At 40.3% G+C, this 27752-nt stretch overlaps 1 protein-coding gene across 1 annotated transcript in view; it reads right to left on the reverse strand.

The window, feature by feature from the left end:
- Positions 1–5915: 5915 nt before the first annotated feature.
- The window catches only part of MEMO1 (mediator of cell motility 1), a 28291-nt gene continuing 6454 nt past the window's right edge, over positions 5916–27752 (reverse strand). The window contains exons 2-9 of the mRNA XM_055816469.1: positions 21828–21909; positions 19492–19560; positions 17437–17549; positions 15989–16100; positions 14886–15028; positions 13639–13715; positions 7966–8070; positions 5916–6614 (exon numbers count right to left, since the gene is read on the reverse strand). Coding sequence (XP_055672444.1) covers positions 6483–6614; positions 7966–8070; positions 13639–13715; positions 14886–15028; positions 15989–16100; positions 17437–17549; positions 19492–19560; positions 21828–21909 — 833 coding nt within the window. The 3' untranslated portion in view covers positions 5916–6482. The remainder of the gene's footprint in view (positions 6615–7965; positions 8071–13638; positions 13716–14885; positions 15029–15988; positions 16101–17436; positions 17550–19491; positions 19561–21827; positions 21910–27752) is intronic.

Below are 27752 nucleotides of genomic sequence, written 5' to 3' on the forward strand. Positions count from 1 at the left end.
GCGGCTGTTGCAGACGGCCACGAAGCTCAGGCCGGGCGGGACGCGGCCGGGCGGCGCTGCGGGCAGCCCGACACTGACCCCTAGCGCCCGCCGCCCCGGGCCGGGCCCCGCCCCCGGCCCCGCCCCCGCTCCCCGGCCCCGCCCCCCCACGGCGCGGAGGGCGATACGAGGCCGGTGTCGCCGGCAGCCCCCGTCCCTCCCCGCCCGCGGGGGCCGGCGGTGCGAGAGGCTCTCGCTGACGCGCACCCGAGGGGGGTCGGGAGGCTCGCTGAGCCAAGGGGCGGCACCTGCACCGAGCAGAAATGGCCCTTCCCTCCGCCGCAGGGGTGCCGAGGAGCCCCTAGGAGCACCTGCCCCAGCGAGCCCCTCTGGGGGCACCCACCGCACGGAGGGCACTCACGGCACCCCGGGCACCAACCGCACAGGGGGCATCCACTACAGCCCAGGCACCCACCGCGCAGAGAGCACCCCACCGCACGGAGGGCACCCACCGCACTCCAGGCACCCCGCTGCACAGAGGGCACTCACGGCACTACAGGCACCCACTGCACAGAGGGTGCTCATGGCACCCCAGGCACCCACAGCAGATGGGGAACAGGCAGCCTCCCAACCCAGGTCTGTCCCAGCCTCCAGGCGGAGGTTAACCACCTGGTTAACACATGCCCTACTCTCTGTAGAAACAGGCTGACACGGTTTTTTTGAGTTGTGGGGGACTGTTTGGTTTCTTGGGGTTTTTAAGTGAACATGAAAATACTCTCGCAGTTCCCATGCTGTGGCAGGTGTAAGCCTGTACTTCATATCAGTTATGCACTTTACGGGAATTGTTTTGCAACACACCCACAGCGCTTTGGAGTTGGCTTGGAAATACATGGAGCACACACCAGCACCTCATCCCACTGCCCTGCCACCCAGGCAGCTTCCCTGAAGGATTGAACGCCAAGCACGTACCAGGGCTAGGCACCTGGGCACAATAACAAAGTGACTTTATTGCAGAATGGCTTGAAAGTAGCATTTGGTTACATCTCAGCCCTGCAAACAGAAAACCACTTCTTACAATGCAGAAGGTGTGATTTCTCCCTGGAAATAGCTGTGACACCAGCCAGCGTTTCCAGCCCAGCCATTTCCAGCAGACATCCTACTGACAGATTATTTGTAACCAGCTCTCCGGGCTGCCATCATAAAGGAAAATAGATTTTTATCATAAAAAAATATGCATGAGCTCAACACTGATTCATCGCAGCTGAGCATAGAGGCTCGCTCTTTGAATCTTTCTGACAGTTCCTGGAGACAAAGGGAAAAGTCGTTTTAAGAATCAGTGGAGAGATGCCAGGAGATGCCATTCCCTACCTGCCCGCACCCAGCAGCTCAGTCAAACCTCTGCAGCCCAGGCCCCAGGGTGCCAGCGTTCCGCTTGGTGCTGTGGGAGCTCAGCAAAAAAGTAAGCGAACACCTTGTACCAAAGGAGGGACCTCACCCGAGAGCGCTGCTGCGTTCAGCCCTGTGCAACTGCAGTCACAGCCTCAAGAAAGGCACTTCTCACCCTTTTAAACCTCACTAGAGAAAGAAATCCGAGAAGTTGAGGTTCCACGAATTCCTAGTTTAATGCTTAACACAATGTTTTATTCCTCCTGTCATTTAGATCTTTGTCACATACAGAGCAGATACTGTATCACTGAAGTCCAAACTTTCACTACCCACTTCACTCACAGCAGATTTGAGGCCCTGAATAAATCTTTAAAGGGATTTAAATACAACCACTAGAATTAGGATATATTTTTGTTTGAAAACAGTAATTAAATAACTCTGGTTTCACAAGCTTTGAAAAAGGTATACAGAACTACAGAATACATATTTACATCTATGTCAACAGAGATCACAGGGTTAAGATAATTATTTACTTCTCTTAAATCCAAGAACCAAACACACTGCGCCTTGCTGCGACCTGCGGGACGCGGGGCTCCATCTGTCACTTCTGTGTAAAGGCCAAGACATCTTTATTCACCTGCAACAAAGATACCAACACAGGAGTCTCACCCTCGAGCTTCAACAAGTTGAGCTACGCTTGACAAAACGCCTCAACGTCTCTTCTCTCTGAAGCAGCAGCAAGAGGCTGCCCACCACTGCACCCAGCCCCCAGCTGCGCCGGGCAGTGTTTTGCAGCACGTTTGGGACAGCAGGACAGCTGCTGACATGAAATTGCAAAACCAACCATTTCCTTCCCCATCTATGCCCCAACCCCTCTTCCCCCAGCCAACCAAACCCCAAAAACACAAGCGAACAAACAAACAGCCATCTCTTTCTTAATTTAGAGATACCACTACCGTGGCATTTTCATTCCTGGGGTATAAGCAATGGGAGAGACATCTCAGAGCCCGGCTGGGGAATGCACATAGTAAACAGGTACCAGACAAGCCAGGAAGAAGCCAATGCCGAGTTTTCAGCTGGTGCTGGGATAACCCCAAAATGACACCAGGCATCTGGAAGTTGTCTGCACTATGCATGGACAAATTGTTTTCAGAATTAGATAAAATCAAATAAGAAAAAAAAAAGAATTGAAACCAAATAAAAAGCTCTAGAGAAAATTAGAACAGAGGCAATAGATTTTGGGTTTCTGAAAGAATAAAGTCAGTCCATCCCCACAGACCAACTCCAAATCATGTTTTGCAACCATCTATTGAAAAGGCCATCTGGCTGCACTGCGGGCCCCAAACCAAAGCATCTCACATCTTCGGGGTGCACTAAACTGGGTCCTAAAGTTCACCTTTTTCTTCTCACCAAAGATCTTTTCATAGGCTAGCTTCAAGGCTTAACCTCAGAAAGGTTCTCATGGAAGTAGAAAGGCAAAAGATTACCTATGGCAAGGGATTTTAAACATTGCTCTACAAATATGATAGTTTGGGCCTTTTTTTGAGCGTGGATCAGATGCTGGTTAGCACACTGAACTCAGCCTGAGGAAATAACAGCTGCAAATCATGGTGAGCAATGTCATTTGAGAGCAAAGCTTCCTTTGATGCAGGGGGAGAGCATTCTTCCTGAGGGATTAAGGGGAAAAGGACAAACATGAAACGGAAAACCCCTACACCAGCCACCATAATGACACGCCAAAGCACCAGGAGACTCTGTGTGCGGGTGTCAAACAGAAACACACACACACACCATTTCAGCGCATGAATGTCAGTCCACAATTCCCAAGTGAAGCCTACAGCAACATCCATGTCCCCCAACACACAGCAGTGAGCTCCTGACCGGGAAGCGGCGAGAGCAAGAGCGGGCTCTGAAAATGCCCAGGGGAGAACTCGGCATCTCCGAAGGCTCCAAGAACAGAAACTGCAGCAGAGTAAGAGTTCAGTTCAAATGACAACATTGGATCAAAGCCACTCAAGTCATGATTTTTTTAAAATAAATACAGAAATAAGTAACAGTTTGTTATACGAACTGAGGAAGGCTGGGAGCTGAAGCAGCCACAGGTACCCCGCAGCACGCCGGCACCATTCCCAGGGCCAGTCAGGAGCACGCGGCAGCTCCCGACGCCCACGGAGGCACTCACCGCCCCGCAGCGGGATGCTGCTGGTGGCCGCAACTTCTCCTGCTTCTGCTCACCTAAAACCGAAGCAGCGGAAGCCCTACTGCTCCATTTTGATGTCAAAAACATGAAACTGAAAAATTAAGAAATCAGTAAATGGTACTTTAGAAGCACTTTTTAAAAGACAGTATCTAAAAAAACAAAATCCCTAAAGCTCTTCTGTGAACAACATGAGAACAGAAAAACAAAGGAGTATTTTAGTCAACATTTTCACACATTGAATGTCTCTCTAAAATGCCAAAATTTTAAAATGAGATTCATGCCCCTGGCTGGATTTATTGCACCGGAAGATTGGTCAAAGCTTCATCACCCTATGCATAGAAGAAACCACCACAGAAGTGAAAAGGATGGGGAATATTCAATATTGTCTAAACCAGACACTCTTTTTCCCAAAATGCTATATTTAAATGTATATTCAAGTGAGAATAAAGTGTGTGGTAAAGCTAAATTATGAAACTATAGTCCTGAGTGAAGATCTTTTCAGGAGATTACTTGCTTTTCCTTCTGACACGTTTTAAACCGACACACCAGGAAACTGAGCAATGAAGTCAACTCCCTCCAACCCCACCAAAAGAGCAAAAAATAAATGTTGTGTTCTTTGAATTCAGGTATTTTCTGCTTTCAAACAAACAGGGTTTTACATCAAATCCTTCTAAATTAGAGCAGATTTCACAAAGCTTTAAATTCCTCTCTGAGTGGGCTGTCATTGCTGGTTATTATTAGTAGGCACAGAAATTCCCATTTTAATTAGAAACTTTATTTTGAAATACATTACACAGTTTACATGTGAAGTGCTTTCGCTGTAAGGTATTTCATAACATTGTGCTGAGCAAAATGGCTGACCAATTTCCTTGAAGCTCTTCCAGTTAAGTTTTGTTTTTATTAAAACTATCTTACAAATGGTAAGATGCAACTCAGGCATTTGTATTCAGAAGGTAATTACTAGCTTTACCTTAGGGAGAAAGTATATACTTGACTTTTCCAATTAACTACGTGTTTCAATAATGATGTAAAACGCTTGGCATAAGACTGAAAGAAACCCGAGTCCTAATTAAACCTGTATTCACCAAAGATTAAAAAAACCAAACTAATTTTCACGATCAAACTACTTTTGCAATAAGGCACAGTCAGACAAGCATTTATAAAGACTGGCTACCAATTCCGATTTACCTGCACAGCCTGCCTGCTGGTCTGTCAAAAGTAACGTGGAAGTTGTTTTCCCTGTCTGCTGCTGGGACTTTTCAAGAACAAGGCAGAGCAATAAGGCAACTAAAAGAACAGACATGCAAAGGAGTTTGGCATTTGGGATGGATTCGGAACCTCTGCAAAGTAGTTCATTTTGTAAATGGAGCATTCACCTGCTATCGTTAAAGCGGTGGCCAACTGCGAGAAGGAAAACAGAAGTGGTGCAAGCACTGCCTGCTTGCAAAAGGGCATTTTAATAGGAATAAACAAGATCCCTGGTATGCTTCCAGGTGAAGACTTCGCACACAGCAGTCCCCACAACTTTCAAAGATAATCTAAATTGAATTCAGAAATTCCCCTCTGCCACTCTCAAAAGCTGAATGTACCAGGAGGTTGCTTGACAGCAGGTGAAATACCAGGGAATGAAATCTCCATTTAGATAATGAGCCAGTACTGCCATCCTACTTTGCGTTTCTTATTAGAACAAAAGGAAGTCTCCAGGAATGATAACTCAAATAATTACACCATTATTTTGGCTAAAGAAGATTCAAGAACTCTTAAGATGTGATGATGCTTAAAGAACATGAAACAATTTTACCCACAGTCAAGAATAAAAAATAAAAACAAAAAATGCCTTACCTTCCCCTCCCAATTAAACCTTTGAGGAATAATTGCTTGCGCTTAGCACTGTATGGCTTCTGTGGCCTATGAATGCTTGATAGATACTCTCAGAATTATAATTTTCAAGCTACGGCTTGTTTTCAATTTTAACTCATTTCAAACAAAAATACTGCATCTATTTCACTTCAATAATACAATTGAGCATAAAAATCATTAAAAGTGTATTTCTGATACAAATTTGTACCACATACTAAAAGATACTACTATATAGAGAATTGTAAAATAAAAAGAATTAGAATATACAAAAGGTTTTTAAAATTCTTTTGCACAGCTGAACTCATAGTGCAGGTTTAAGATTAAAAAAAAATCTGTAAATTAAGTACTCATAACAGATGTTGAGTATAAAATACATTCTGAAGTATTTTACAGAATGGCTGAATTCTTAAGCATAAGAACTGAGGATAAAAGGATGTTAATGACAAGCAGCCACATACAGAACACAAAGCAATAAGTTTAAATCAGACTATTTTGGTTTGTGTAGCCCTTTATTAGCAACTAAAATAGAAGATATCTGTTGTACATCACGGGTAGTAACTGACTATACTGGACTTTTATTATATTCTAATACAGGATCATTTATAAATGCGTTGTTTTCCTTTTTTTTTTCTTTTATTAAAAAGCTTCCACCCCTTTTTCCGTTTACAACTTGCAAAACTATTCTGAAAGCTGAGTACATGTGCACAGGTCTGCAAAGAGTGCAAATTTAGGATATGGTAAATGCTTTACATGTTGTATTTGTAAGGACTGTCTGCCACCATGCCTTCATAGCCATTATCTTTTTTTTTTTTTAAAAAAAAAATAATCACAAAATGTTTTGATACCAGCCTTCCTTCCATTGTCCTAAACAAGAAAGCATTTTTTTTTTTTAAATGAGTTGAAACTAAGGAAGGACTACACCTACTAGAAAAGAAGAGAGTTCTATTAGTTTGAGGTTTCAGTATACCCAAAGACCAGGGACTGTATCTTTGTAAGGGCTAGGCTGGGACCCCGTATACAGCGTGTGTGCAGGTGCCATCCCTGAGCGTTCAGCGGTTCAGTGGACCATAAGTGCTCCAGCTGCGTAACTCACTGAGCTGTCTTGCCAGTTTCGACACTGGCTTGACTGAGCATAATTCAAAAATGAAAAGCTCATATTCATTCCATTCTTCTGGAGCTCATTGATAGCCTGAAGAGAGAGAAGGGAGAAAAAAAAAAAAAAAAAAAAAAAAAGCTGTTTAAAAAAGGTATCAATGAAATTATGACATTTTCTACATCTCACTCCTCTGCCCTCTCCCCGGGTGTCCTTGCACCATGTCTCACAATAATATAAGCACCTCCGAGTGATGTGTGGACCTAACCCATTTCTGTGCCGTTTCATTCACTGACGCTCCCCCCACTGCACTATGTACATTCATGCAGTTCTACAAAGCAATACTCAGTAACCTTTCGAAACAGATCCTTTACAAACAATGCTTTCGGTTCCAGAGGGGATTCATGCAGACACACAGATGTAAAAGGAAAAAAGCCAACCCTATTAACACTTTTTAGTTTGTATTTCTTCCATTAACGAAAAAGAACGTACCACGATTATTTAAAGTGTGACAACTGGCAAAAGTGACTAAGCAGAATTCAGCTCGGATTCACAAGAATAATCGTTATCTGGGGTTAAGAGTTGGATATTTTTGCAGATTTGTCACATGAATTTTGCTGCATGCATCCCCCATATTGACACTGCTCATACAAACTTTATATTATAGACTCTACTTTCAAAGGTTCCCCTATCTGTTCTCCATACAGACTACATTTCCAGTGACTGAAGTTTTCCCTTTTAAAAAGGTTAGCACGCTTCCTGCTTCAGTTTTGAATTACAGTGAAAATGCAATGAGATTCGCTCAAGCAGTATGACAGATCTGCAGCACTCCAGTAGTGCTGTAAAGCAGCTGCGACCCAATTTAAACAACTAAGTTAAGCCAGGTTTATGTCTGCACTGCATCGCCAAAGCAGAATACAGTAACTAGAAAGTACCCGTTAATCTGAGCGCTAATTGCCATTAATTTATGAGTTAACGGTGCACTGCACTAATACTTACAGAGGCAATCTCTCATCATATTTGCAAAACTCAAAAGCGCTGCCAGACATCACATGGCACTCAATAGCTAGCTAACAGCAATACAGAAAAAATATAGGCGTGTTTGTAAGTACTGACTCAAAAGACTAAGTACACACTTCTTCAGGGAGATGGGTTTATTTCTTTGTTTATTTAGGGCCAAGAGAAAGTGAGTGATTCTATTTCACTGACATTCAAAAGGAACATGGTACCTCATCTCCCTTGGGGAACTGAAAATGCTCAGCCCCTGTAAGAGCTTACATTTGTCTATATGCAGGACATGGAAATTGGAGACCAAACTGAGAACACTTGGAAAAATAAATTAATTCAAGACTTGCCATTTCAGAACTAAGGAATACTCCAGCAATACAGCGTTTAAAACAAATCTCAGCATTTTGCTAAAATTTTCCACGAATCCGAAGTTACTTACATTTAATAATACGCCAATAGGATGTCTTCCACATATTGTATTATGGTATTTCTTCAAGTAATTGCTAAAAGATACAGGATCTAGCTGCTCTATAATGCTCATACCCTGAAAAAGAATCGATAGCAATGATTACTTCTCACATTCATAAGCAGGTACTTATACATCACCTATTTATGACAACACAATACTGCAGGAGTAAAAAACCTCTACTTTGTATCAAGGGTATCAAGGGAATCTCGGCACGTGAGCTCTAGCTTGTAGTCACCTTGCTGCCGTCCCTTGCCAAACTAAAAGTGCAGGAGCTCTTCCAAAGCTGTCAGTGATCCACAGATCTGTGAAGCTGTCTTTGCAGATACCGGAGAAGCTCATCTTAAAGAAGCTCCTCCCGTAGACTAGCTGATCCCCACCTCCAAGGGTGCCCTACTTCCACAGAATTTTGTACAGCAATAACCAGACAAATTTACTAAAAGGGCAAAGCAGGACGAAATCTTGCCTCCATCTCCTCTCCCTGATAACAGAACTCAGGGCTGAGCATTTGCCTGCATGTCCAGAACGGCTTGACAAATCATCGATATACACATGCAATTCAAGCACGCAGCGAGTGTAATGTATCCCTGACACATCAGGCATGCAAGGCAGTTGACCTGGGCACAGACTAGTGTCCTGGTTAAACCACAACAACTGGCCATCTGCTCGGAGCATAAACAGAACATCCCTAAAGCACTAGAAAGTCGGTGCACGACAGGAACGACGTACAGAGCCAGGAGGTGACGCTTCCACTTCACACGAGGCAGTCACATATATACATCCTTTCTCCATCTACAGCGAGACCCATGATCCCATGGAGTCACACTACGAAAACCACCACATGTATGGAAAACAAAACCTTCCACGTATACAAACATTTGCGTTCTTAAAAGCAAAAAGAACCCTACAACTCCAGATACAGCCTACTCTTACCCCACCCCACGGAGCAGATCTAATACAATCAGAGTACTTTAAAGCAAGTCTAAATCAATTACTGTCTGGGGTTTATCATGGGTTTTGCCATTTTGCCTGTATTGGACTCCATATCCTCCTCCTGTAGGTTTCCTTCCTCTGAAAATGATTAATACCCTTCACCAGGTAAACGAGCTCCAGACAGTAATTCAGTAAGACACATAGCTGTGCTTCTTATATGTAGCTGATGAAACAAAAGGCTTTCTTTAAAGACTGGAAATAACCATAGACTTCGCATGGCAACAATGGGAGGCTGATAGCAGAAAGGGAGAGAGTTTCTCCTGAGGTTTCTGCAATTGTCCCAGCCCTTCCCATGCTTTTGGGAAAGGGTGGGTGATAAAGGAGAAATCACGATGCAGGAAGCAGCCAGTCTGTCTGTAGTCTCCACCTCAAGAATGAAACCTCTTAAGTACTCTGCCAGGGTGTTGGCTGATCTGGGAGATACGCTAATTATTCAGCCTGGATCACAGCTTACAACGAGGAGCTGTTCCCAGGAGAGACAGGGAGGATTATAAAATGACAACCATAACCACCACCTCTGTGTACTTTTAAATAAAAACAGACATAAAATGAATTCAGAAAGAGATAAATTTTATGGAAAAATAAAACCAAACTATGCTGACCAATTGCTGGCAAGAGCTTAGTTTTTCCAGGGTCACTGAGACGATGGTTGGACCCCTGGCTGGTAGTTACAGCTGTTATTCACTCCAGATCTACAGAACCTAAATGAGTGCCAAAAAATAAAGGTAGCTATTCTCTAACTAGCAGTGATTGCACAGATACCATTGCATTTCTAAAGTTTAAGCGGCACATCTCTGAACCATCCATTTACTTGTACATTGTACATGTTAATACACAGCTAAAGAGAGCAGAACCAAACTTAACTATATACTCAAGTGAAACTAAACATGCATAAGGAACTTACTCAGATACTGAACAGCTTGTGAGAATGTATTTTATCCATTTGTAAACCCTTTCATGACTTTAAAAAATGAAAATGGCTGCTCAGTTGAAAGACCCGTAGCTATAAGTCACTGGAACATACTGGGCAGAGGCATTTGAGCATTTGTCTCAGATGAATGGACGTGGATTTATCAGAATGCCTAGTAAGCTTATTTCAATGCACAGTTCAGCACTGCAAAATATTTAGAGCTATGCAGTTCATCCCAGCAAATGCTAACAGAGCTCCATACATCACAGATTGGAGAAAATCCATAGGAAATGGGTATTAACACATATCCTATAAGCATTCAGCTGTACTGAACTTTTCAATCTTTGGGATTTAAAAATCGTTGTGGCAGAGGAGCAAAGACTACCAAGCTTGTTTCTCAGTCTAAAATGGCATTGAGGAACAAAGGAAACATTTTTGTCAGGTTGTGTTTTATTTTTCTAAAAAGCAGAAGTGTTAGGCTAATAATTTTCAGTATTCAAAATAACTCAGCCAGGCATGGTTTAGAACAGGGTTAAAATACATGACAAAACCCACATGATAAAAATGCAAACATCACACAGTTCTGCAGTTTATCACATGGTTATTATGGCACCACACAGAAATTGCATATCTCAGTTAACCAGACACTGTAAATGGCATCTACGATATCCTAGCACAGTGCACTCAATATGATTAAAAGCAGTTACATTCTTAAATATCATATCCTATAGGATCAAGTATCTACAAGCTTACAAAAAAACCCCAACCAAAACAAAAACCAAACACCCAAACCACAATCCACAGGCTTATTTTATACTATACTCCAATAATCCTTCGGCTGGTCAAGTTTAAGTTTGCAATCAGTTACTTCAGCTGCTTCTTCACGCTTAAAAAAAAAATAACTAGTAGCATACTTAAGGGAAGATGAAACAAACTTGGTCTTAGCAAAAAAAAAAATAACTAGTAGCATACTTAAGGGAAGATGAAACAAACTTGGTCTTAGCACTAGCCAGTTCAACCATCTTGCATGTGTGAGACACTCAGACTAGAAGATAAAAAAAAACACAACAGGAAAATTACTGGTTGGGCACAGCAGAGCAGAGAGCTGGGCACCCAGGCAGAGTGTCAGTCTTGCATTACACCCAAGCTAAGAAGCCTTCCCAGGCTGCAGCACTGTGGAAGGTGCTGGCACACTGCAGTGGCACCGCAGAAGCCACCAGAACCCAGCAGCTCAGAAGCCACCCGTGCTGTGCACAGCTCCGGCACAACGGCCGCAGGCTGCTCCTGCACCGCTCTGCTCAGCACCTGCGTTAGCCTCCCCTGTCAGCCTTCAGGGTAACAGAATCCGCTTGTGGACTCCAGTGAGGCCTAAGTTTTCATAAATAGATATAAAATGAGCAATCTGGCAGTGAAGACTGAAGCGAGCAGTGTGCATTTTCTGGCTAGCCATAATCAAAAAATAATTGCTCCTCAACAACGTCTTAAAGCATACTCCCCCACTTCTATTTACAAAGATAATAGGCATCAGGTTATGATATACAAACAAATTATTGCATGTCAGTTGCTTAATTACAACTCTTCATTTGAGGGTTCTTCCCCAAGGTACCCCCGTGAAGCATGGGGCTGTTTACTCCTTTCTCCATCACCTCAGAAGGTGCGCTGTGGTACCCCCAAGGTAACAGCGGTCACATCATGGGTTGCCATGGAGAAGCCCATGTCTGCCCAGAAAGACTTACTACTCTGTATTATTTTTTTTAATGCTGGAGTCTAGGGGCTCTAACTTAAAATCACAGCAAATAAAATTTCTTACAGTGGTTACCAAGTTCGTAAAATTTCAATGCCCAAAGCCTTCAGCGTGGTTTAGGCACCAGCCAGGAAAGTCATCACGCACTTGTACTTAAGGTCCATTCTAAATAAGGAAGAGATTATTGTCCTCCCACAAGGGCATTTCTAAGGAAAAGTAATTTCATCTTAACCCAGAATACCTTCCTGCTTACCAAGTAGTCAGCCGACTGCTTTCCTAGATAGGTCCAATAAAATTATTAGCCAGTAATAGCAGAGGTTAAAATCTCTGATGGTTTTAGTATGGTTTTGTCTCTATCTTAATGCTGTTTTCTCTGTGGAGAGGCCTAGTGGTTACAATACAAGTTCCTTAAGCATGCCAAATGAAAAAAATTCAATGCTTATCTAAGGAAACATGAAGTAACTGAATGGGGCATACAAAATTGAATAAACTCCTTCCAAAAGCTGGAGAAACATGACAGGGAGATCTTCGTGGCATTGTAGATAGCATCCCAAGTGTACCCACAATACTGCTAAAAAGAAATTTCTGAAATTCACCGAAAGCAAAGCCTCCTCTGTACAGAGTTTGAACACAGAGTCATGTGTTCACATATAGAACCATTATAAACAGACAAAAAATAACTGCAGTATACCACTATGCGGCATGTTTAGTTTTCCAGTTAAGACTGAAACCCAGTATTTTCACAGTCATTGCACAGCAGACGTTTTCAATGCTACAGCAAATGTCATATCCTTTTGGCTGAATAACTATCAAAAGAAAGACTTGGTGCAGCAATGTATTCAGCTAAAAGTAATTAAATGCCAAAGTCCAGTCTTTCTACAAGCTTTCACCACAGAAATTAACAGGGGGAAACTAATGTTTGCTAGTGCACCTTAATCTGCTCTCCTGCAAAAACACTCTGACCTGCAGAAACACTTGTCTTTATAGAGAAACCTCTCAACTGACAACAAGAATTAATAAAAATGGGATAAATAGAATGAAGGCAAATTATTTACTGTTTCCATTCCAGCGATGAATAGTGGAAAAACAAAGAGGTTAATATGGATACGCAAAGCAAACAACTCCAGATATCCCTCCAGCAGATAGGATTTATTCCTTCAAGACAAGGAAAAAAATTAACATGCCCTGAACAACAGTTCTCTCTTCTAACAGGTTTTACAGAAGTTACATAAATGATCCAAACAGTTTTAAAACAAATCTTAAGGTTACGTATTTCCAGAACAGTTACTTCTATTCTGTGCCTTAAGTATAGTCTCGAACGTTAATGCAGGGTTTTTCTCATTTAAAAATAAACCCTTGGCTCCTGTGACTGCAAAGAAAATGCAACATAATTGGCATCACGATCTTTATGTATTTAGCTCTCCTTTCAGCCGTCTGCCAAACCCAGAATGAGGTATGGTCTACTGCCTTTCCCCATCACCTGCTACAGAGCAAGGGGTGGGGGGAAGCCTATTCCCAAGGAAACTATGACTTTCGCCTTCCGGGCCAGCACAGTTCCCTACAGCCTTTCCTCCTCAAAAAGATTGTTGCTGAAACCATTAGCATAATCACAATGGTCTTTTGATATGCAGGTATCACAGCTATCAAGCCTGAACTACCCCAGTACTCAACTCATAACTCTTGCAGCTTCTCAAAAACACAAGAGGGTATGTGGACAGGAATTACATTACACTAGGGCATTTCAGGTAGGTGAACATGCATTTACTCTCATAAATTACGCTTACTAGATTATACCCGCAATATATGGTGCGCAGTCAGTAAAATGGAAGATACTAGCTAAAAACAACAGCTACGTTCTTATCGTGGTAAACAAAGGAAAGTATACATTCAATAAAATAGCTAATCTATAATATTTTGTTAGAGAGATTGCTAAGTGTTCAAAGAAATGTAATGTACAGGAGAAATTTGTTAGTTAGTTCCACCAAATCTGAAAACTTACCATTTTATCTAGGTGCTCAATGGATCTATAAATTTCTCCTTGGGATTCATCATAGTAACTGTAACGGAACCTCTGACCTTGAAACAAAAATCATGTATAAAATAAAAAAGGGAAAAATCGTAGCTAAAACACTCCCTAGTACTTACTACATTATTGAAATTATAATATTTTAAAGTCGTAATCTTCATTTATTTTATACTTTTTAGCTCCACTGAGGAAATTCTAGGGCAATCATCAAAGTAGCAGCCCAGAAGCGATGCAAAAAATACATGATAGGCAGCTATATTCCTAAAGAAAATCCTACTATGTAGAACTGACGCTGCAGTATTGCTTATTAATTGCCTGTTATTGCCTTGGAATCCAATTCTAAAAGTTAAAAAAGTAAAGCAACATTTCGTTTCGCTATCCCTCTTGACAAAGTCAACCCTGGAGTCAGGCTACTTCTGCTTGCACAACAATACCCACAGTAAATGACGGTTAAAAGAAAAAGTTCATGGTAATTCAGTGAACAGTTCTAGATGGTTCGTTAGCCACAACAGAACCCAGGTCATTCTTACATACCTCCACCTATTCCACAATTCAAAGACAAGTAAAATATGCACTTAATTACGTAAGTTGACCAAAGATGACAATGAAAAAAGGGAAGAAGGTCTGTTGTGTAACATAAAACGTATCTTTCTGAAGCAGTCCCTTTTCCAGCTATTATCACACTTAGAAGAAAAATACAGTGTTAAAGCAGGACAGAAGTCAAGGCTTCTGGAGTCTTTATAGCTCTGCCACCAAGATGAACTGGGATAGCTCTGGTGAATTGGCATAAATATTCCATCTGCTATCTTACCCAGCAGCAAAACGTACAAAACTTATTTCCATCAGAGGGATATTGCCATGTCCAGTGAATTTTTAGCTAATTAGTTTTGCAAATTGCTTTGAGGTGCTTAAAAGAAGAGTAAAAAGAGCAAGAAACTTCAGACACTTACTTCACTGCAACAGTAAAGAGATGCATATAAACCCAAACACCTGTACCATTTATTTCCTCCACTACACTGAAAACACATTACCACATTAGTATTTTTCATCTATTGTTCCAGATTTTTTAAAAAAATCCTTTTTTAGCTTTACAAAGGCATTTAAGTTTCAAAGATACATTTACAGGAAGTTAAAACGTTCAATGTTTAATAAAATGCAGTATTTGAAAATCGCTACAAAATATTCATCATACTGTTATAATGAAGAGATGTGAAACTTACCCCAATGGCAAAAGTCAGAAGAAACCACAAAGAGGTTACTAGGGTCAGCCAGGTATTTACTGAAGAGTTTTCCAAATTCCTGCTCTTTTGACTCACTCAGTGCTCCGACCAACACAGGAATAATAGTAAACTCATCCTTATGGCTTATAAGCAAAAGAAAAGAGGTTGTAATTCAAGTAACAACTGAAGTTTTTTCAGGGCTTGCTAACTGAAATTGCAGAATGTTTTACAAGGGCACTACTGAATTGAAGATTTAGTTAATTTGGTAAGGTCATACTAGGAAGTTGTTTTAGAACCTGAAACTACTTGAATTTCAGAAAACAAAATCCCCCCAAACAGTATTTATCTTTGCTGCAAAGTGAAAACACCAGGCAAACAAAAAAACCAAACAGAAAAGACACAATGAAACCAGCAATAAAGTACAAATTCTCTTCTCTCTGTATAGATGGCTGCACAAATGTTGGCTAATTTTCCAACATCTATGAAAATGCTCGAGATAGCACCCAGATGTATACTGGTACTCCAGGAAAAATTACAAGTACTATGGAAGAAAAGTTACAAAAAAGACACAGGAGGGAGAAAAATACCCTACCACAAATTGACAAAAATTACCACCTTCAAAGAAAAAATTATTCAACGTACTCATCTGAAATAGCAGCTGTAAACAGAAGCCTGATTTCAAAATCAGTGTTAAGACTCCAAACATGCTTCAAATCCCACAGAAAACACCTATTAGTATTTGAACTTTTCAGAAATGCCTTGCAAAAAAAATAATAATCAGCTATTGAAAAGAATTCACGAAAGCATGTCTAATATTATCTCTATTCAGTCAATATAAACATATAAACTTGTTTGTAAGAGGTGTTCCGATTTCATCATTCCAGCGTTTGCTCTGCTCGCAGTTTCTGTTACAGCAACTAATCCTGGTCTCTGATTCTCCCTTCCCCAAGATTTTTATTGGGGGGTGGGGGAGCATGAGTATTATATACCATAGGGTGTTATATACCATAAAGGGTATTATTCCTTCCTACTGCACTTCACATGTAGTTCAAACACTTAATGCACATAATGCTCATTCTTGTAGAGGTAATTAGCCATAGTACCTTTCCATGGCTTTAGCAGTATAAGGCAAATGCATTTCAATACTGTGTTCATCTTCATCTGTCTGTAGGGACATACGCTCAAACATTCCAGTCTTCCACAATTCTCCATAAACTGAAATGAATTAAAGATTAATTTTTACTACTATTTTTTTTAAACACTGTAAAGCAAGCTACAGTCCATCTTTATCAGAACAAACCCACTACAACAAATTACTTCCCTCCAAGGGCTGTCACCATAAACCACTTGTTTTTAAATAAATTCAGGATGAAAATTAAGTTCAAGCCATTAAGCCACAAACACAATTGATTCAGTTGTTAAAATAAGTGTGTTAAAACAGTGACCTTTTTAGTATATTGAGAAAGATTTTCAGTTATGATACAAAATGTAAGTAACCCAAATAAAACATATTTGAAAATATGCATGCATTTACCCAGTCACTGAATTCTTATCTTCACAAACTACACTGTCACAGGTTTAAAAAAATTTTCTGGATGCATTACTATTAAGTACAATTTATTATTAACTGAATCATGAAATCTACAGACAGTGAAAACTGGTTAAGTAATCCAGATATATAAGTTATTTTTCTACTCTCAAGTGCGCTTGGTGGTGTGCAGTCATCTCTACATTTTGAAAACTCTCCACTGGAGGAAGAATTTGATGTAGGGCTGTGCCTCTTCCTCCACTCCATAAATGAGAGTTCTACTGCAACTGAAACAGTTGTTACCTACAGGGATTTCTGCAGGCACTGGGTAGAAAGCCTGAACTAACTTGCTTAATCACAGTCATAACGATGCAGCAATACATTTGTGCTAATTAGCCCCTCTGAAAAAGATATTGTATTATTTAAGTATACCTCACAATACATGAAAGTCAAAACTTCAAATTTACCTTCATCACACGTTCAAGCTTAGTCTGAAAGACTGGTATTTCATGGACTAACAATTTTTAAGTTCTGTAGGTACAAAAAGTCATGATGCACAACAACGCATCCAAATAAAAGCAGCTCGTTGTTCCTCTATTATTCCTCTAACAGAAATAAACTCAAACGAACTGAAGCACTTTATTTTTTTGCCGACAGACTACTTCACAGAACAATGCAGCAGGTGCATAGTGGGCTATTATTCAAATGTAACAGCTTTTACTTTTAAGACCCCTTTTAAAGATCGCTTGTCAAGAGGCACACACTCATAATGGAAAAGATAAGCAAAGACTGAGAATTCTTTACTCGAAGGAGCAAGAGAGACATTAAGATTATAATATAGCAACGCCTGCAACCACCAGGATCTTTCAGAAATTAGCTTTCATTGCAGTAAAAACAGATTTATACTTGTATGCCTCTTAAAAGCAACGAAGCGCCTAACAAGAGATTCCTCAGCGCTGCAGTACCACAGTTAATATTCAAGCCTCGGCAATCTTCAAGATGTAAGCTTTATCAATCACTTACTCTTTTGGTCAATTCGGAGATCATACAGAGGTGTTCTATAAATGTCCACACTGGAAAGTGCACATCGGGAAAGGGGCACGTGATGGGAAGGCCCAAGAATGAAAATTTTTCGGCTACAACAATTAACACAAAAGCCCACAATTTAGACAGCTGCAATTGTACAGAGACTTGGTTCAGAGTAACAACTTTAATAAGAACGTACAAAGTGATGCTTTCTGGTGGTTACCAATAGAGTTTAACTCCTCAGGGTGTAAGACCACAGATCAACTCATGGCCTAGCCTTGCTCAGTATTGCAGAAATGATCATGAGATCAGCTCAATAAAGCTTCCCCTAGCCTTAAAGCTCGTAAACAGGTTATATATCAGATGGCACTCATCAGCTAGAAATCCGTCTGACTGGACTCATCTGGAGGCTGACCGATGTGTTATAGCCCCTTAGAACAGATTTTTGGACTTTCTCCTTGGACTAACACCGCCCTCCACAACTACACATATGTGCCCTCAAGCGAGGATCATGGGTTTGTCATCTGTTCAGAGCTTTTTACTTACGTGATTAGCCTTACTCCAGATTTCACCACATCCAAATCTAAGTCATTCTCAAATGTCAGTTTTATCCAGCTGTTGCATCAACAACAGGGACTTGGACCTGCACATTTGCAGCTTTAGCTGACACTGCAAGCTTTCACACATCATCGTGATGTTATTCCATCAAGTCCTCAGTTCCTGCCTCTTGATTAGATCATGATTAAGGTCTCCTGCCACAGGATGTAAATTAAAAAAACCTAAACCCTATAGGAAATGAATCTTTTCAGATTCAGGATCACATCAGCCTGTTTCTGGCACTGACAAAAGAGGTGGGAGACACGTAAAGATTTTTTTTCCTTCCCTTGTATGTGGAGTGCTATAGCAAGCTATACTAAAACTTTTTACCAAGTTCATAGAAACAAAATATCCAAACGTGCAATAGTTCAGCTGAAAGACTAAACATCCCATGCGGTAAAACAGCAAATGATCCAGAAAGTTCTATCAATAACTTCACAACACTGAACCTGGGGAACACAACTTTTCCTAGAAATTTCAGAGAACCTAGTTATCTGTCCCACCATAAGCCGTCTTCACTTTGTTTACAATAGTTTAGAAAGAATCAAAACCATTGTCTTTGGAGAGCATTACAACACGCTATCTCATAAGCAACTGACAGACATAGCCAGTTTTTCTATTAACATTGCAAAATACATACTTAGAGTAAATACTGGAGATGTTTTGAATTTTTGTCATTTAAAAAAGTGTTGCAGTCAGCAGAACACATAAGAATTACATTCCTTTAACCTAGAATAACTGGATTCGTATTTTCAGAGGCAAGCACAGACTTCAGTAGCATGTTGGGGGTTTTTTTTCAATTTTTAATTTTTTTTTTAACTGTTGAGCTGTTAAAAACACAAGTCTACTTAAAATTATTATGACAAGTAACTTTCACTGACTTCAAATATTATATACACACACTGGTCACTTTCTCCACAGCAGAAGAGAATCCTGGTAGTATTCAGCCCATAATCCTGCACTGAAAAACCAATGCAGAATCATGATCAAATATTTTAATACACTTAAAAACCCAAACAAAACAAAAAACCAAAGACACCCTGCCACCAGTTAAAAAACCAAACAACCCAGCTTGGGCCTTTATAAAAGCATTGGAACATCAAGCAATAAAGTACATTAAATGTTATTTCCTGCAAAAAGAACACCTTTAACCCCTCCCTTCTAAAACATTAGTTACCAACAATTCTCAGTATTTTGTGAAAACTACTGCTTTACATTCTCAAGTTCAACAATACTACATTATTTTTTTCTTTTTGTAACATACAATTTGAACATTTATAGTGTTAAAACAGAAGGTATGCATAGAAGACTAAAGAAAGTACAAAATTAAAATTTGAGTACTTCAAGGTACTCAATGTACCTTGTACATTGTACAATGTAAAAAGAACATTCAACTCCTCAGAGAGCTCTAATGGCATTGACTTATGCTTTGTAAAGAAAAACTTCAATACTTACGTAATATTAGGATCCACTTGTTTGTAAGCATGGGCTGCACAAGATCCACAATAGGTATATCCTGCATGGCTACAAATCAGAGTGTACAAAACGTTAACATGTTAAAATATTGCTTAGCATCATTGATGTTCTTAATAAATGTTAAGATACCAACTATTACTTATCCCCAATGAGCTAGAAATATTAAAAGCGGTCCAAAAATCAACTCCTGAAAGAGCTGGAGAGCACTGTTGCAGTACTGCGTGTACAAGAGACTATTTGTTAAAAGAACTATCACTGACCATTTACTTCAAAGTTAGTAAGCCAGCCCCCAGATCAAAGCACCTTTCCTTATTTATAAAAGGTAACCAGTAGGCAGGCTAACACAACTGCGCAGTATCAAGAGTGCAGCCAGAGGACAAGGGAGTAGCAAGCTGCTGCAGAAAGCTCTGCTAACCATGCTCTGTAACTGAGCAGGGTGACGGTAGAGGGGTCTGGCAGAGACACAACTACATTACAGCAGATATACAGAGAATAAAAACGCTCTGTCATTGAAGAATACCACCTCAGCAAAATAATTAATGGGCACAAGGAGAGAAGTGGAACGCAGCACGGTAGCTGCTCTCACTAAGAACACAAAACATGCTTTATCACTTCCCACCACTCTGGCCTGGAGCCCTTCTCGACCCGTGTTCCTGCGTGCACTCCAAAAACATTCATAACTATCCTGACTACTTGTTTCAAGTATTACATCCAAACCTAAAAAGCCATTCCCTTCAAGGCTGTTAAAAACAGGTGAAGATTCAGTTTACACTGCTAAAAGCATTACTTCCAGAGAACATTCACTCTCCAGAGTCCCAGCCAGCTGGTGGAGGGCAGCTCACGCTCACTCGGCACCACGTCCACAGCAGAAGACCATGGCCACACGGCACAGTGCTTGGGCCTCCAGGGCTCACCTGGAGCGCCTGCGACCCTAAGTCAATAGTTACCTTTTATTTTGAGTGAAGTATGTGCAACACCCCCAACTACATCTTTCCAGGTGATCTTTCTATGCAAAGATACCGCAAACAATACGTGCTGCAAGTCCAGGGACACAGAGTGTGTTTGAAGATACAAGTCCCCCATTAACAGCACTGGAGGATTTTATATTTATTTATACGTATGTATGCTCGCCTACACATATGTTCATCCACAGAGCGACACCTGGAACAAGTTATCCTCAAAATTACCCTGGGGTTTTACTTCATTACCGTTTACCTCACTCATTTTAAAAAGCTCAGAAAGGTACTAACATACACGCTAAGGGAATAAACAGGAGACGGAGACCTAGTGAGCTGGCAAGGTGCGTTTTATTGACAATGTCAAATGAGCCTTCTAAAAGATGCCCTCTGCTACAGGCTTCCTCAGTCTTCCACAAAAATATTATTAGCCATATCCCACTTTACAGGTGGGAAAACAAAGGCACAGTTAATGAAACAGTTCGGTGAGACCACGGGAAGGTCCCCAGTGATTCTGGAAAGACAACCCAGGTGACCCGACCTGCAGCTGAAAGGCCTCTTTCCTACACTCCTGAGAGAAAGACTAAGGCATATTTAGGACAATCTCTTCTGTACATTCAATACTGTTATGGAATACTTCAAACATTATGTCAATGCTCTGTTAGCACAGGAAAAACATCCTATTTAAGGTGCTTTTTCTAGTGTTTCCTTCCAACTCATAATAAATTGGAATGGCCAACATACTTTTCTTATTATAGGTCTCAACTATCCTCAGGAAACTGAATTCTACATTAATAGTTTAGATTATCCTTATTTCTGCTGTGGACAAAAAAAAAAAAACCTTAACAAAACCAAACTAAAATAAAAAAAGTAAACCAATTTGAGTAACTGAACAGTTTCATCACTTTTAAGCATTTCTAAGTTTTGATTGGGGGGGGGGATGGTGGAATTTTTTTTGTGTGTTTTGGTTTTTTGTGTAGCTTCTTTTTTTTAAGTTTTTTTGGTGGTTGTTTTTTTGTTGTTTGGTTTGGTTTTCTTAATAGATGTAGCTGTTCTATACTGGAAGTGCATTGAAAAAGCTGTCACTTCAGGCTACCACTCCACTAATACACCTCTTACATGTCTTACTGGATCACAAGTGAATGTTAAGTCTCCAGTCCATCAGCAAAAGGAAATTAATCATATATACCAAAAAGCGCAGAGATTTCTTCCATTTTATGTCATATCCAAAATACTTATTTAGAAATCACACGACATACCCTTCACCCAAATGCTAGCTTTCAACAGTTTTCCAAATCACTCAAAGAAGCATTTAAACCACCAAGTATTATATATACTAAAAACAGATTTCAAACTTACGGTGCAATAATGGCTCTAGCAGGTCTTTTTGTGGACTGTACTTGAGAAAGCCAACCTTCTAGTTGTGCATTCAGCTGGGGTCCTGTGAAGAGGCAAGGAAATACTGAAGCCATAAAAGAATCTAAAATACCTCAATAATTAACAAATAAAGTCCAAAAGTCCAACAGATTTAAAATCATCTTAAACATCAAAGCCTGTGTTTAAACTTCAACTTAAAAAAAAGTAGTAAACCCAACATGCCTGTAATGTTGAAGGTTACAGCGGGAAAGTTTCAGCCTCCTAGTCCAGGAAGTTCATTTATTGTACATGTTTATTGTACATCCAAACACACACTTACAGTTTCTTGCTCTGTGGGCTGATGCACATATCATTTCACCATTAGAAAGGGTGGCTGTTGGCCTCAAAAAAGAGGCTAACAGATGACTGATTGCTCTGGTAAACATATTTATAGAATACAGAAGTAAAAAGTTCAGACAACCTATACCCAAACAGCCTGACACAGGAAGATGCTATAATACAAAGACGTTACGTACTGACATGGTAGCTGATGGCTACGGTATTTAGCCCTTTATTATTATTAGGCAAGCATAAGATCAGAACACAAAACACAGTGCCACCTGGAAAAAGTGTAAATACACAGGAAAAATCTAAAATGAGAAGCCAGCATGCTTATACTAATGCCTTAGCAACTTCTGATCAACTTCTTGAAAACATTAACCATCACAACTGGTCAATCCAACATTTAACTTCTTTTTTTAAACTAAATTCTATACTTTGACAAGCGGCAAATATTCTCAATTCAATTAGCTGACAGGTGATAAAAATGCCTTCTACAAATACCACATTAACACCCCACCCCCACCCCCGCATTTTGGTTATTTCCCATCACAAAGAACTTTTGCTGTAAAGCTATTCCTGAAGAAGCAAGGCTGGCTAATACAGTGCAACATTCTCCATACTGAACAGCAGTATGAAGACTTTCAAGTAAAACTCATTCAGCTGCGAGTGTTACAAGTAACATATCATTAGAAGAGAAAAATAGATGCACTTTCTTCAGTTGACACTACACTTTTGACAGAACCCTATGTCAGCAGAGTTTATCTATACAGTGTGGTGCAATATGCCGTTTCTACCATGCACGTTGTAGATTTCCGCACCTTCCCCATTGGAGTATAAAACCCACCAACTGCCAGGAAAAGGCAAAAACTAAGTTAAATACCTGAAACTATGTCACAGCCATGTTCCAAACAGCTCAAATCTCAAGCTGACAGCTGTCCGAAAAGTTGACAAGAACTACAGAGAACTGGAACAAAGATGTCAACTCGTGCAGAATCCAGTCACTCACCAGTGATTAGCCGAAAAGCCTTCTCCACCCGGGGCGGGGGGGCGGGGATGGTGGTGGTGTATGTGCGTGGTGCATGTCAAAGCTACCAATTTTTATACAAAACTTAAAGTTCACGTGTTTCACAAGAAAAAAGATGAATTCTGTGGCTCCAAAGAACCCTGCCTTCTTACATGAAGAAGGTGGGCTATGCAGCGCCGCTTGCCTAAGCCTACACTCACCTCCAGTGCCTTGGTCGCTCCAACAAGGCAAGGCACAGCGACTTCGTGAAATGATGGAATCGTCAAAAAAGCATACACCAATTTTGTTATGCTGCTTCTGTTGCTTGGGCAAATTACAAGCAGCAGAGACATGAAATAGCAATAAGGATAATGACATCTTAGAAAATGGGGGCTGTTGGGGAAGTAAAAATAAATAGATCTCTATTTCCATCCTCCTCATAAGCTACTGGGAAACTAACAAAACAGTACTCTGTAACAGTCTTACCACTTTTATTTTTTATATACTTAACAGTGAAGACACAAATCACTTAAAAAAATTTGACTTCCTAATTCTCCCGAAGAGGGTGGAAGGATAAAGTACTTTCTGAATGAAGCTCTACAGGAGGACAAATTATTGCTTTTTTTTTTTTTTTTCCTAAACACCTACCATCCAGAGACTTAAACAAAGCACGACTCTGCCCCACTGGAGCCCTTCTCCTCAAAGGTCTGCAGGCAGCACCATGGCAGAAAGGCCAGAAACTCCCAAGCAAAGCCAGACAGCCTGGGGACACTCTTCCCCACGAAGGCACAGGGCCTGGCCTTCCTCCATCCCGTATTTAGCAAGGGGTTTTCATTAAGAAGGTGGTTAATGCGATTTGTCTTTGGTTAAGTCACATCAGGTTAACTTGCTGAACAGTTTAAAGAGTTCAGAATCCTTCATCATTTCCTATGATTGGTCAAATCTGGCCAAAACTTCTGCTCTTACAGGGCAGTAGCAGAGTAAGATGCCCATGTTTGCTTAGTCTGCTATTAGAGACACACGCGCTGACAAAGCAACAAATATTTTCTTCCTAGAGGCAGGAAAACAACAGATCTGTATGACCCAAGGGATTAAACTTCTGTCAGTGTTTACTTAAGGACCAGGTAACACACCTGCTTTCAGATTTCTTCACTTATGCAACGACAAGGTGCCTTTTTAAATCATTAACTTCAACCTAATGTAAGTTTCCATTTCAACTGATACTTATTTGTACTATTTTATTAAAACATGTAATCAAATCTCTCTCTCCGAAGGATTAACGGAAAGAGAGAATGGAGAGTACAACATATCCACCTGACCTTTTAGCTAAAGGGGGATAAAAAAATTGGAAAAAAAAAGTCCAAACAGCATCCATGTGACCTGACAGTACAGTCTACATGCAGCTTCCTATGCTTACAAATACTTTAAAGAGGCTATTCTAAAACTGTCATTTTCTTGTTACCCAATTTGCGTCAACTTTTTGTTGTGTTCAGTGAAGTTTTCCTTCCAGTTTCTCAAACATGGCAATGCTTAAGGCTAAAGTCAAAATATTTGAATTGGATATACAAAATATAAATAAACCCACATTACCACAGTAGATATGCTCTGCCATATGGAATTGTATTATAGGAGATGAGTAGGTTCTTGACGAAGAGCTCCATAAGCAAGTTTAGTTCATATGTAAATTAAGTTAAATCGGTAAAAAGTCTTTGCAAATAGTCACTGAGATAACTGCAGCAAATATCCATCTCCTCAGCTGACAAACACATGGGCGAGGAATAGCGGTGCCGCCCGTGGATCCTCCTGCGTGGATCCTCCTGCGTGGATCCTCCTTGGCAGCAGTGGGAAGCAGGAGAGGTCCCTGCTGCGAGCCGAGCTGCAGGTGGAAAGCTCAGCTTCAGAAAGCTGGCAGGATGAGGGCCACCGGGTTTTTAAGGGCAACCGGGACAGAAGGACAGAAAGCCTTCCTTCTGGATGCAACAATCAATACGCTTTAGCATTAATACTGTAAGATCAGACCTTTTATTGATTAAAGGCAGATTAGGCAGCAAAATATGAGCTTCACTGAAGCACATAACATTGAGATCTGCATTTCAATTCTATGAAGTAAAGTATAAATATAGGTATGTCACAAAAGAATGCTGACATTTTCTGTGGATATTTCACATCCTGTTTTGTTTTGGAAACCGGCTGAAGTTATGCCAAATTAAAAATAATGGCAGGCACAGGCCAAGTCTCTAACAGACAAATTTATGGATACAGCTAGAGGCAACATTTATTCAAATATCTTGCCTAAAAGGATAAATTATTTTTACAGTTAACATTATCCCCCCTCAAAGCACTACAGCAAGTAAGAAGGAATCCTTCTACATTCTGTCTGCCAGCGTTACCCCATGAATAACACCACAAAGGCATCCAGTACTCACATGCTGAGGTTCATCACCCCAATTTACAGCTGTCAAGGGGCATTGTGGGTTAAGCCAAACCAGCACATTCTTTCCACAGCTGAGCTCACCTCTCAGATGAGGCTGAAGTGCTTATATGCCAAGTGTCAACACAACATAAAGGGAACTTGCTCCGGTCCCAGCAGCCACCATTACTAGTGCAAAACCTACCTTTTCATGTGGGTAGGGGAGACGCAGTGCTTGCTCTGCATCCTCAGTCTCAGTGAATGTTTTTTTTACTGGAAGAGCCTAAGCCTCCACCAAAATTCAGAGCAGCACCAGAGAAAACTGATCAGGTCTCCCCTGGTTCCATGTGTACAGCACTTGCAGCAATGCTGGAGCATGACGACAGGAGCACTGCAGTCCCCAGCTTTCACGCTTCTACCTGACAGCTTTTATTTGTCTAAGCCTGTCTCCTACCCTACAGGAGCCAACATATTTTTCCTGAGCCTTATTCCCTCTAATTACCTTTACACACTGATAAAAACACCTACACCTTGAAAACACTTCTAATAAATACTATAGCATATGTACCAAGTAAATAACTCTTTATTCTTGTAAGGCGTCAGAAAAATCCAGGTAAGTAACAGTGAAACTTTGGGGGCTGGCACACAATTAGTTTAATAACTGGAACTAAAGGAACTCCTCTCTCCGCAACTTTGAAGGCGAGTCAAAAACATTTCATTCAATTGTCAAATTCCAATCTGAAACATGACAAAGGACTAACTAGTTTCTCTTCTTAGTTAAAATTGCAGAAAGGATTATTTTAAAGAACACAGACCCCACTTGAAAAAAATTTTTAAAAAACAACTTTCTTTCTCACTGCAACAAAAGCCAAATCCTTGAATAAAGAACAAGCCTATCTATGCAAAGACTAGGATTTGTCAGGAACAGAAGGTGATTTCCAACAACTCACGTTGATGGGCACATTTTCTACTGCTAGCGTATACTCTCTTCCAATACTGAATACTGATGAAACAGTGGCATCAGCCTACAAGCAAGGCAGAAATTTACCTTACACAAACTACATGAAAAATAAAATTAAGATAGAAATGAAGATTATACAAATGCTACATAAACATTATACATGTTGTAAGACAACCATAAAACAGCACGTAATGCTTGAATGGGGGAAAACAAAACTGAAGCCACAACAGAAATGTTGAAATCTTCTTTGGTGGCAGTTCTCACTTGCATGTCCCAGTTTTCCAGTATCCAACTAGCTCTTTAATTTCCTTTACTGGAAGTTATTAAGAAATAAATAATCCAACTGTAATGCCACTCATTAAGAATATAAATGACATAGGTGCATGTTGGTTGATAGAATACCTTGGCAGTTAGGTCACTCAGAGATCCAAACAAATGACCGTCTATTTTATAGCTTTGAGAAAAGTGATTTTTGGCTCTAATACATGCTAAATGTAATCTGAATTTGTGAAAGTATTCACTAAGTGATACTTGCAGGCCTGTTTTAATAACATCAGGACTGCATCAAATGTAAAGCTCTTTTTCAGTTCTAGTTGTACAGTAAAAGTTGAATCTACGTTCTTTACTTGGAATATCTTGATTCTGACTGTATTTAAGTGACTCAGCTAGAAATAATAGCCTGCAAATTGTGTTTTAAATTATTCCAGTATACTTTTGAAGTATACAATGTTAAATAATACAGTCTGCGTATTAATACTGTGTTCCATGGTTAATTCATAAAAGAGCTAGCAATGACACATCTACTTTCCCCATAAAACATCTAAAAAAGCTAGAAGACCAAAGGGAGAGAAACATGGCATTTAGTATTTAAAACTGCAAAGCAAATGCTTTATAAATTTACAAGACACTACGATTAGTTGTTCACAGATTGCAAGGTAAGAATTTAAGTTAATAGCTGTATTTGCAACGCTCCAGCTAATGTCACAACATTAAGATTTCATGATCAGTACATTAATTATCCTCCTACTGCAGAAAGCTCCTTTCACTACAACAGAGAACAGGTCAAAACTTTCTCTCCTTTCAGTGACCCTCACAAGCTTTTTGCTTTTTTTCCTGGATCCATTTGTCCATGATGATCTACAAACACCACAGTGATTCATTACTTGTATATTACATTTATGAATGAGCTGTGATGAGTTATTCCCATTCTGG

The sequence above is a fragment of the Falco peregrinus genome, chromosome 11 (assembly GCF_023634155.1).
Source record: "Falco peregrinus isolate bFalPer1 chromosome 11, bFalPer1.pri, whole genome shotgun sequence".
In the NCBI taxonomy this organism is placed as follows: Eukaryota; Metazoa; Chordata; class Aves; order Falconiformes; family Falconidae; genus Falco; species Falco peregrinus.